Source organism: Coffea arabica, chromosome 1c, assembly GCF_036785885.1.
Source record: "Coffea arabica cultivar ET-39 chromosome 1c, Coffea Arabica ET-39 HiFi, whole genome shotgun sequence".
NCBI classification, from domain to species: Eukaryota; Viridiplantae; Streptophyta; class Magnoliopsida; order Gentianales; family Rubiaceae; genus Coffea; species Coffea arabica.
The window spans coordinates 7535518-7548016 of record NC_092310.1 but is presented as its reverse complement, the minus strand read 5'-3'; the positions used below and the strand labels follow the sequence as shown (position 1 = coordinate 7548016).

Here is a 12499-nt window from a genome sequence, read left to right as displayed (position 1 = left end):
AATCTGAAATAACCCTGGTAGTGTGTTATTTGATTAGAATAGGGCTCTTCTAATACGTAAGGCAATTGGGAAATTAAATCTTACGGGCGTACCTAGAATTATTCTCAATTAGAGTAGTGATTAACGGGCGTACCTTAATCACCGATACAGTAAGAAGGGGTTGACTGTTATCGCTTGTTTAGTAGTTATAACCTATTTATTAATAAATAATTGGAATTGCTGGTGCATCGATGATCGATTAGGTGAACCATTGCTGAAATTATTTCTTGGTTAGACCTTTAATTATTATTGCCTTGAGTTTAGTGAATTGTTGTTTAATTTTTAGTAGTTTCTTAGATTTTATTTGAATTTATTTGATTGGCACTTTCCACACAAAAACACCCCCTGATTACTGTAAATTTGAAAAGAAGCAGTTACACCCAATCTCTGTGGATTTGACCCTACTTACCACTGTCTACAAAAATTAACTTTAGTTGAACAGGTTTTTATTATTGCACAGGCTGACAACCTGTCAATTTTTGGCAGTGCCAGATTAATTTGTTTCTTTTTTAGTTCATCTTGTTTTTATTTTTTATTTATTTTTCTCTTATTTTTTATATAGTTTATGGCTTCTAACATTCCGTATTTTGATGATAGACTAGACTTTATTCCTAAATAGGGTTATGAGACTCATGATTTTTCTAATGATCAATTGGCTGTTGCAAATTGTGGAACTTATTTTGTTTCAGGTTGTTCAACCGACATATGCCCCGCATTTCAAGACAACCTAAGTGCTCCAATTGATACTTTTGGAGATTTTTCACCTCGATTTCAAACGTGATATGATCCTTACTCAAACAAGTATGATCGAGAATAGTGGGATGATTCTAATTTTAATTATGCGACCAGGCCAATGGGTTTTCAACAGTAAGAGTCTCAACAACCATCATCCATGTCAAGTATGTCTCTTGAAGAAATGATTAAATTACTAGCTACTAATACATATCGATTTCAACAGGAGACACAAGCAATGGCGGATCAAGTGCAAATATTGACATCCAGGATGGCGGATCAAATGCATCTATTGACATCCAGGATAACGCAATTAGCTTCTCACATGTGTGAAGAATTGCCCTCACAGACCAACATCAACCTTGAAAAAGATGAGAGCGCAATTATCTGGCCAAATGACATGAAACTGCAAGAGTTTCAAGAAAACAGATCTGAAGATGCAGTTGAAAAGGAAGTTGAAGTGCAAGAAATGAGACCCTATTATCAACTCGTTCAAGTGAACGAATCCAGTGAACAATCTCTAAATGCGGTGACATCTCCTCCATTCCTTAATCAATATTCTCCTGACTCTTATTCTTCAATTCCTGTTAGTGAGATTGACTTTATTATACCAGAAAATTTTGAATTTTATGACAGAAATAAGTTAAGAGTGGCAATGAAAAAATATCTTGAACCAATAAATGTGCTTGATGGAGAAGTGAATGGAGAATTCAAATTATCGTTGACTTGTTTGGTGCCATTTACTAGTCCATGGAAGACCGTAGTTCGTGTGCTCAAATATTATTCTATTTACGAGGGCTATCAGGACTATATAGAGGATGAAACATTGAAACGAGTCACAAGATTTTATCCTCCTTGAAGAAACATGACAATGTCTAGCCAAAGACGTTAAAAAAAAACGCTCATTGGGAGGTAACCCAATTTCTTTTAATTATTTGTTCAGTTTTGTTTCATAACTTAAATATGTTTTCCTTGACTTTGACTGATTTATGGCTTCAATTTTCGTTTTTGATGATTCGTAGGTATCTCTCTGATATGACGCGCCTGCGTCATGTCGTAGGGAGAGCTCATGATCAGAAGGGTCCTTACCCTCATGACGCGCCCGCGTCATGTTGTATGGAGAACTCATGGTCAGAAGGGTTTTTGCCCTCGTGACGTGCTCGCGTCATGTTCGCGGGAAAGGTAGGCATTCAAATCTTGAAAAATTTTGAGGTCATTTTAATCTCAAATTTTGAATTTCGAAAATACATTTTGTTGAAAAAAAAAAAAGAAAAATTTCCGTTTGGCCATAACTTCGAAAATGAAAAAAAAAATGAAAAATGAAATGGATGAAAAAAAAAAGAACAAACCAAAAACTATTTTTTTTCTTTCTTTTCTTTTCTTTTCTTTCTTCTTTTCTTTTTCTTTTCTTTCCTTCTTCTCCCCTGTTTCTCCTCTCTTCGACCATTCTCTCGCGCGCTGCCCGTAGCCCATGGACGGCCACCACCGCGTGCCGCAAGCCCCTCCATCTCCCTCGCGCGCGACATCAACCACGCTTCAACAGCTCTCGGAGTCACTGCCGTCGCACCGCCGCAGTTCCTTCCACCGCCACCTACTGCAGTCCCAGGGGTAGAGAGTTTTGCATTCGCTGGTTGAATTGGGGGTCCTGTGACGTTTGAATTGTGTTGCATTTGTTGGTTGAATTGAGTTAAGATGTCTCAGGACTTGGCTGCGTACTTCTATCACATCGGTTTCCCTTCACCGTTCCCGCCTATCCCTTAGCCACTCGCGAGGGAAGTTTCGTTATTCTCTTCGCTTTACTTGCCTTATAATCTCCATTGGGGACAATGTCGGATTTAGGTGTGGGGGGGATTGGATAGCTGTGACGCTAGTGTTTCTAGTTTTAGTTTTTAGATGTTTTTCTTTTATTTTTAGTTTGTTATTTGTTTATTTTCATTCAGTCTCCTTCTTTCTTTTTAGTGATTAGCTCTCATGTGAATGTCAAAGTTTGATGTTGGATTGTTGACTCTAAATCTACTCTTGCCAAATTTTAATAATAAAAGTGTATCGAGTTAATGTGATTGAGTCCAAAACATCTCTTTGGTGAATATCAGTGATTGCTTGACTCTTTTGATTTCTTTGTTAACTCTTTTAAGCATAGAGAATGACTGCTGGTATTTTAATGTGAATTGGTCCAATATTGATTTTAGTTTTCCATGTTTGGCAATAATGAGGCTAGCTGCTCCTATTTTTGTTTTTAGCGTTGTTATTTTGCATTATTGTGCTATTTGGCTGTGAATAAGGTGGACTGTACTCCGCTATTTGTTACTACTGAGTAACCGGGAATTTTCATCAAAAGTGTCGATTCTCGCATAAAAAAATAGTAATTTCTATGAGTACGTGGTCGTATAACGATAGGAGTTGAGTAACCGGGTTCCTTCATCTAAAAAATGTCGGAATTCGCATCAAAAGGTTCCAATGGTTAGAGACTAAGTCTTTTGTGCTATCTTAAAATAAATAAATAAATAAAAGAAAAAAATAAAAATAAAAGGAAAAAATAAATAATAGAAAACGTGAAAAAAGTGTAGGTTGTGTTAGTGTGTGATAGAAGTCAGCTTGTCGATTTATAAATTCAATGTGGAAATTTTGGTTAATATTTGGACCATTTGCTGATAAATGCTATGCATCATTCATTTTTCTTAGATCAGTTAACTTGGAATTGAAGGAGTTTGTGGTTTAGAACCTAATCGAAGCGATGTTTCTCGGATTTTGATCACTGGTGTTTGATATATGTTTCTCTTGGTATCTTGGCAATAAGATAGATGGAGCAATAGCCATTGTCAAATATTGGTGCTTGTTTGTTGTTCTCATGCTTGAGGATAAGTATGGTTTAGGTGTGGGGGGAATTGATAGATTGCAATTTTATATTTATTTCATTATTAATTTCCCCTATTACCTGACCCGATGTGAATTAATTGTTAGATTCTACTCATTTTTTACAATTTGCATTTATTTTAGGGAGTAGAACAAAAATAACATAACAAGTACCAATTTGGCAGTTATCAGGAAAGAGTTCAAGTAGCAGGCATCCAGGGACATTTTTGGAATATCAAACCGTGACCCTTCTTGGTAATTGGGCCGAAGACAGCATTAAAAAGAAAAAAAAGATAGGAGTCTTCTTCTTCGGGCGGCGGACGCCGCACAGTAGCAGTACGCTACTTAGATAGGAATTAGAATTAGAATTGCAGAGGATTAGCACTACTTTGGATAGATAGCTTTTGATTCTTCCTTTGGTTTTCTTTTGAGGAGCTATGCCCCACGTATGTCAAGAGCAAAATTGGGGGGACTTACTTTTGACTTTTCCGTTTCCTGTCTTTGAGTAGTGGCTCCTTGCGGATATCAGGAACAATGAGTTTAGCTTTTCTAGGGACAATCAGTTTTGTAGTTTAGCTTTTCATTTCATGATTCAAATCGAGCTCTCTAAATCGGAGACCATGGCCGCAATTACTTCTGGATATTTGCGTGGGTCTCTCGTGTTAGGGATGAACTAAATCCCCTTTTCTAGTTAAGAAACAACGGATGCTTTGGGTCGGCTAAAATTGTGACATCAATTTAATTTTATCTTTTTCTTTTATTTATTGGTATTCGCATATTCCGTGATTGCAGTATTTATGATTATTTAATTAATTGATTGTCTTAGATTCGAATAATTAGTTAACTTGATAATGTATTGTCAATTAGGGCATTAAATCCGTAATTGTTTAATTGCCTTGAACTGGTGACAACTGACATGATTAGATTTGTGTTAGGGGGATATGCGGGCTAATCTGAAATAACTCTAGTAGTACGTTATTTGTTTAGAATAGGGCTCCTCTAATACATAAGGCAATTGGGGAATTAAATCTTACGAGCGTACCTAGGATTATTTCTCAATTAGAGTAGTGGTTAACGGGCGTACCTTAATCACCGACACAGTAAGGAGGGATTGACTGTCATCGCTTGTTTGGCAATTATAACCTATTTATTAATAAATAATTGGAATTGCTGGTGCATCGATGATCGATTAGGTGAACCATTGCTGAAGTTATTTTTTGGCTAGACCTTTAATTATTATTGCCTTGAGTTTAGTGAATTGTTATTTAATTTTTAGTAGTTTCTTAGATTTTATTTGAATTTATTTGATTGGCACTTTCCACACAAAAACACCCTCTGATTACTGTGAATTTGAAAAGAAGCAGTTACACCCAATCCCTGTGGATTCAACCCTACTTATCACTATCTACAAAAATTAACTTTAGTTGAGCAGGTTTTTATTATTGCACAGGCTGACAACCTGTCAGCCCTACTCTTTCCCACTCAAAGCATTAAATAAAAGTGCCCAATGGCAACATGGTTAGCAATGTCGGCCGATTACAATGCGAATTAGTCGAGTCGTAATTAGAACGGAGGAGACCGATACGATACCAATTGTCGAATCGTGGATAATACTATATCCATGATGCATGGTATAGGCCAATATATCTGAATTGGATATTTTTTTAGATTGTGCCTTTTTTGGTTTTTTCTAATTTTAGTAATTTTTTCAATTTTTTTGAAAATTTTTATGTGCTATAATGTGCGTATCACCTGTTATTTAACCGATATGCCGTGATAGATGTGAAACAACCGCGACCGCGACCCGTGACAACAAACCATGAATGACAATGCAACTAACTTCATAGCCAAAGCAGCTCCTGGACAAGCTCTCTTCCCTTTTCCAAATGGAAGAAATTGTACCCTTCATTGCATCCCCCTTCATCATAAATCCCTTCAAATTTTTCCGGCTTAAACTTGTTTGCTTCTTCCCAAACATTAGGGTCACCATGGATCCCAGTTTTCTCCAGTCATTGTTACGTGCAACTCTTATTCTTTGAATTCTGCAATTAGGGCAAACTAAGATATTCAATTTAAAAGCAGTGCTACTACTGTACTGGTATAATGATTATTTCGTTTTGGTTCTTCACACCGTTTTCAGGCTCCCTGGTGTGCAATTAGATTGGTGAATAAATAAGTCGCCTAATTAGGCTTGTGGGGTTGTGCTTTCCATCTCCATCTCCATAATGTAGAATTGGAATAATTTAATGTTCCACATTTCCACGTAAAATACTTGAGTTTGTATAATTTGAGCATTAACTTGTATTGAAAGAAAGTTACAACTACAAATCTGAAATTGTAAGAGGTGCTCAAAACCAAAGAACAGACAATTATTTCTGGATATTTAAGTTCAAAAAAAAAAAAGAAATCCCAATTTATCTTAATAGAACAACACATCTAACTTAAAGCTGAGAAATTGTTTTGATCATAGATGGGCGCGGCTTGTAACATGCCTCCAAAGGCTTGGCCTTACCCAAAGTCGATCCTTGATTTTCTTCCAAATCCACCATTTCAGGCCCAACTCTTTCCCAATCAAAGAATTGAATCAAGGTGCCCAATGTCAACCCGACCAACCTTATGGCCATGGCAGCTCCTGGGCAAATTCTCCGGCCTTTTCCAAATGGAAGAAATTTGAACCCTTCATTCCACCCTCTCTCATCCATTCCTTCAAATCTTTCTGGCTTAAACTTGTTGGGCTCTTCCCAAAGATTGGGGTCCCTGTGAATGGCCCAAACATTCACTAACAAAGTTGTACCTTTAGGAACCTCGTAGCCTCCTATGGTGCAATCCTCAGATGAGAAATGAGGCACAAGAGTCGGTGCCGCAGGAAATAACCTTAGTGTTTCGTTGATAATGCAGCGTAAATAAGGCAATTTGGAGATATCCGAATCATTTAGCAGATGGCCAGGCTGCATTTTTTCTAGTTCATCTCTTGCCTTTTGCAGTACATTAGGGTGATTTAATAGGCTGGACAATGCCCACTCCATTGTCTGTGATGTAGTATGGGTTCCGCCTGACAACATTATCTACACAAGAAGTAATGTACAGTCAAATTCAATGCAACTTTTTGAATGGATAAGAAAAGAATATGAATTAGTTTTTAGAATCAAGTTGTTGACAAATAATGTCATTTCTCTTGCTATAGATCATGAATCAATAATTTACACTTTTGACATTGCTCGCAGATGAATGTCCACTAGTCACATAAGAAGGTTCAAGCGAAATATGACAATTACATGTGATATTCGAAAAAATGAACCCCTATTCTGGCATGAGGGAACTATATATTATGGCATTTGATATCTATAGACCTCAATTATATGTAGAGGCATGAAGGAACTACTTTTTTTGGGTTATTGCCAATATGCACTCCTAAATTATCACCAATTTGCTTGTTACTCTCTAAATTGCTAAATTTAGAACTTCAGTATCTTGTTCTTTTGTTGGCCCATTGGTCAAATCCAAATAACTTTTTCTATAGTTAGTTTAGAAGGCGTCAAGTATCCTTAATTTGTTGTTTGTCCAAATTCTCTAATTCGTTTAGGGGTATTAAAGTATTTGATTCTAAAGTTGCTAAAAGAATTAATTGATTTTATCTTATTTGGACGATGTGCCCTAAAATTGATAGTACATTATACTTAAGTATCACAATTCATAGTTCAGAGTATAAACTGAAAAGCCAAAATTAGATAGGGTGTGAAATGAAGAAAAGCCCGACGAACCATTACACGAGTTGCATTTTGTACTCTAAACTATTTTAATAGGCACTTTGCACCCTTAGTCAACTATAAAATAATGAGAAAATTAACTCCATCTAAATAATTGATGAAATGACCTATTTTTCCTCCATTAAAAGCTTTTAAGTGACAAAAATACCCTTTTGGTAGAAAAAAATTGTCACTTTAAATGGATTAATTTTCACTTCAAAATAAATTTCTAATTGGAAACATATAACAATAAAAATATGATCACTTTGAATGACAATTAAAACAAAAGAAGTAGGAAAAAAACAAGAAAAGGAATAGATTCAATTCAAGAATCTCATCAACCTTATTTCACTACGTAGTTCAAGTTAGCCTAGGTAAGAAAAGGTTGTTGTCAAGGAAAAGTAAATAATTTAGGTGTTTTATTAAATTTTTTTAGCCCAGTATTTTGTTTCCTAATATATGGCTTCTAATATTGGTTCGGTATTGAAATTTTATTGCAATTATTGTGCTAAATTCATATGCAAGTTTTTGGGTTCTACTCCTATTTTATGCTTGTGAATATTTCAAATGAAAATTTACTACATTATGATGTGTTGAAGAAAATTATGAGATTTTAAAAATTGCAAGAGTAATCACTCAATATTTCTATATTTTGCCCCCATTTTGACCCCAATAGTCTTAATCCTCATTCAAATCAATTTTTTATGTGTTAACAATTAGACATTTTGACATAAAGTGAAAATTAGTCTATTTAAATTAGTAATCTTCCCCACCAAATTTGTATTTTTATCACTTAAGTTTTAATGGAGGATAATTAATCATTTCATCAATTATTTGGATGAAATTAATTTCATGTAATTTTTTAGTTAACCAAAGGTGCAAAGTGCCTATTAAAATACTTTAGAGTGTAAAGTGCAATTAATGTACTTGTTCAGAGGAGTTTTATGCATTTAACCCTTAAATACCTGTACTCAAATGAACACATTTTAAAAATGTCTTTAGTAATTGATAGTTTTTTTCTTAAAAAAAGTCCAAAAATTTCCTAGCTGACGTGGTTTGAGTTGTACGTGATTAATTTTTAGATTTGTGCACATTTTTCTGTATATTTTTCAAAAAGAGCATTGAAAACTATCTCACAGCCTCCAGCGTTGACTTAAACCCAGCCACAAGTGTCATGGTTAATGTCTCATCATCTAATCTGATTGACTTGAAGCCAGCTCACCCGTCACCAATAGATACTGACATATTTAATGTTGAAATCACGTGTACTAAATTCTTGAAAACCAATTTTTTGAAAAGACTTTGACTAAATTCCTTATCTAGACACCAACACTGAAGATAGTCACACCATTTCCACACTCGCCACCGCTAGATCCGATGCCTATATGCAGTCGGAGGAGTTTTCTACAGCTCAGATTAGACCACAACATCAAGCTACGATTTGATTTGATCATTTCAAAATTCAGATGGAATCGAGCTAATGTGATCCAATTTGAACCGTGAAAAGCATGCGGTTGCATCAGCACCACACAAGCACTGCATCCCGCACCTCTAGTCTTAGCCCTACCACTAAGTATGGCTAGACAAATTGTGCTGCTGCTACGTGGGTGAGATACCCTGTTCCAATGAATTATAGACCAATTTGTAAAAGAGATTCAAGTAGAAGAGACTTACTTGTATAATTCCTTTAACAATTTCATCAGTGTAGTATTCGGGTTCTGCTTCTTGTAGAGATAGCAATTCTTGAATAATTGTTTTCCTTCTCACTGTCGGACAAGAACCGTCTTCTGCTTCCTCTTTACGTGTTTGATCAATCAGGCCCTGAAGAAACTCGTCCCTCTTCTGGTGCAAACTGATTACACCTTTCTCCAACCCTCCATAGCCAATCCACCTCAAGATTGGAATATAATCACAAAGATTAGTGATTGGTCGCGGTGAAAATATATCACCTGGCTGATCAGATGGCCATCGTTTTCCAGCAACTATTTTCGTTATCACGTTGAATAATAAATCCCGGAACAAAGAACTCATGTCCTTAACTTTCCAGGTTTTCTCATCAGAGTTATTTGAAAACAATTTTTTGATGATGAAATGGATTTCTTCGGTCCAGATGGAGGATAAACGCTGGAGTTGAATCGAAGAAAACATATGGATGGTTGTGACTCTGCGGAGATTTCGCCAGTGATCTCCATAAGGGGAGAGTATGAGAATAGTTGAGTTGTAGCCAAGGTATTTACTGGAAACTGACTCAGGCCGGTTCGCGAAAATAATATCATTCGTCTTGGTTAAGCATTCCTCTGCAAGAGATGGTGAGGAAACGACAAGGAAAGGACGAATCCCAAAATGAAGGGAAATCAGGGGACCATATTTGATGGAGAGCTTTTGCAGGGCAAGGTGAGGGGCAGTCTTCACAAGGTGAAGATGGCCCAAAATTGGAAGAGCTGGAGGACTTGGAGGCCGCAGTTTTCTGTTCTTTTTTCGGAGATACTGATACTTTACAGCAATCAAGAATATGAAGAGACCTAGAATGGTGTAGAGTAACTCCATGATCAAGGCTCAAGAGGCAAGAAGCAAGGAGAAAGATGTTTGTCGTTGACTTTATATGCAGTGTAGTAATTTTGCATTTGGCCACTCTCTGATCACCAGTATCAGTTGTTTCATACATGAGCATCAATCAATATTAATTCAATAAATAGGGGGTGGGATGGGTCGGGTCGGGTTAGATGATAAGACGGGAGAACCATAAGTAAGAGATTTTGGTTCAAAATCTCTCTCTTACTGAAAGTTACAACATTAATTCAAAAAATATGGACAATAAGCCAACAAATCTAGGTACTAAGATGACATCATTAAAACACATAATACTCGATCCGTCTCATTTGACTTGTCATGTATAACTTTGCACATAGATTAAGGAATTTGATTTTTGACCAACCAACAAGTAAATGTTTCCATAATTACCACTTAACTTGAATTCAAACTTTGTTTGTTGCTTTTGAATTTGAGAATTTTATAATAGTTTGTAAAGGATTTAATGCTAAAACATGATGCTAATACTCTTTTTTTTGGAAAATTGAATGAAGGGTAAAATGAGAGAAATTGGTCTCTTTTTATTTTTCTCTTTTAGGCTACGACAAATAATTTGGGACAAATTAAAATAGCAAACATAATAAAATGAGACGGAGGAAGTACTTTTTTCCCTCATTAATAGTTGTCTTACAATAAATATCATTTATTTTGAAGTTCACCCCATAATTAAGGAGCATAAATTGCATAGTGGAGTTGCTTTGACAAGTGACCATTGAAGAGAGTCCTTCTTGCAGCTGTCATGCTTCACTTCATTTTTCATGTGCGGTAATAGCTGGACAATTTTGAAATGAATACAGAGAGTGGATAAGATTGAAACGTGGGCCGATGAGTTTTGGTTCCTTGTATCATGTTTCTACATTCTGGTGCTTTCCAAATGCTTTAATGCTGCTGACTGCTGAATAAAGACATTTTGGGAAGCACATGTTTCTACATTTTGGTGCTTCCCAAATTTGGGATCATGCATGATGTAATTTAACATTTTAAATTCAGAAATTAGTGGGTTTTTAATTTAAGTTAATAGCATTTGATTGAACATAATCAAAGTCAGAGCGCAAAAGTGTAATAGTGGTACAAACCTAAAATAATCAAAATTGAAATAGTTTAAACCATATGCACGTAATAATCTAAATTTTGCGCATCTTTCCAGAGATATTTGCTGGCAGGATCCAATATTTTTATAGTATATATGACCAGCCCCAATACTTCAGTGGCATCAAACAAAGGTTGTGAGTTGTCTTAATCTTATTTGCTTTCGAAAAAATTTTATTGGCATCAACAAACTCTATCTTCAGAAATCCAAAAGACAAAAAGTATACGTCTTTCTTGCCCAAAATGCAAAAGATCAAACATCATGACTATATTTCATAAATCCTGAATTCCATGTAATGTAACCCAAAGAAAAAAAGAAAAAAAAATTTATTGTAATCACCATTCACAAATTTCCATCGGTGGATAGATAAACCTTTTTGGCCTTTATATTCTCAACTCTGTTTATACAAACCTTGGCAGTATGATAGGCCCTTGCTTCCCGGTATTACTAGACTTATCCGCCGTAGCAGCAGTTCCCCCTTTATCTACCAAACTCCCCGCCTTCCCAATACTGGGTTGGCTACTGGGCAACCACTTAGATCCCTGTAGGAAGGGGATGATGGAAGCCGGCTTAACCGGTGAAATCCCAAAAACACCCGTAAAAGAAGAAACGATTGACGATGAAGAAGACGAAGAGGAGGATGTAGAAATCGTATTTTTTTACTTCCAAAAAAGCCCCTGCCTCGCCGTTGGTTTCTGTACAGATACATGTGTTTTGGGTGACGACGCCGTATAAGTCCTCAATTGACATAAGAATTTTAGTTAAGGGACTTAATTTGTGCGATAAAATGTTGAGGGACTAAATCGACTTTAGTAAAATAGTTTGAGAACTAAATTGGCGATTTTCCCTTTTAATTAATTCACTATCCAAACAAACTAATTATTGAGTGTTAAACAGCTGGTGGCTTAATCAGCTAATGAACTAAAGTTGAGGGACATAAACTTTTGAACAAAAAAAATTGAGGGACTATTTTAATCATTAGGGTAGAGGCTATTAAAGCAAAACGGAGGGTCGGAAGTTAGAGGTTGGGAAACTGAATCAACTTTCCTCAACTTCCTCCCCCGACGAAAGTACCATCCTACTGACCATAGTGTAGAAAAATTCGTATTATATCGAATTGTATACGCTTATAGCAAAAGTTCTCAAGAAAATCAATGAAGATGCAAAGGGGAAAATGTTTTATTTTATGTTATTTATTTAATTTTTTGGTTCAAGAAAACAGTCAAAGTTTTATACGAGAAAGGCTTGAAAGTCGAATTAAAAACCTCAAAAAAAATGTGCCTGCCAACTAAATTAAGTTTTAAGAATAATTTTTTAATTTAACAATATGTGAAGGCTCCAGCAACAACCCAAAAGAAATGAAAGTGACACTTTAATGACAAAGAATTCAGTTACATAAAGCAACTCAAATTACGCAATCTAAGAAATAGAAGGTGGATATCTTTTATTC

At 35.8% G+C, this 12499-nt stretch overlaps 1 protein-coding gene across 1 annotated transcript; it reads right to left on the bottom strand.

The window, feature by feature from the left end:
• Positions 1 to 5901: 5901 nt before the first annotated feature.
• LOC140009502 (cytochrome P450 81Q32-like) lies at positions 5902 to 10015 on the bottom strand. Its single transcript, XM_072055233.1, has 2 exons — positions 9045 to 10015; positions 5902 to 6689 (listed from the first exon to the last, which is right to left on the bottom strand). Exons 1-2 carry the CDS (start codon positions 9915 to 9917, stop codon positions 6066 to 6068), a joined length of 1497 nt encoding a protein of 498 aa, XP_071911334.1. The 5' UTR covers positions 9918 to 10015; the 3' UTR covers positions 5902 to 6065.
• Positions 10016 to 12499: the final 2484 nt, after the last annotated feature.

Excerpts from the sequence above, each read along its gene's own strand:
- LOC140009502 (XM_072055233.1), bottom strand. The coding sequence starts at position 9,917 with ATGGAGTTACTCTACACCATTCTAGGTCTCTTCATATTCTTGATTGCT. Across the intron at positions 6,690-9,044 it reads TTGTTAAAGGAATTATACAA|ATAATGTTGTCAGGCGGAAC; the intron begins GTAAGTCTCTTC and ends CTTCTTGTGTAG.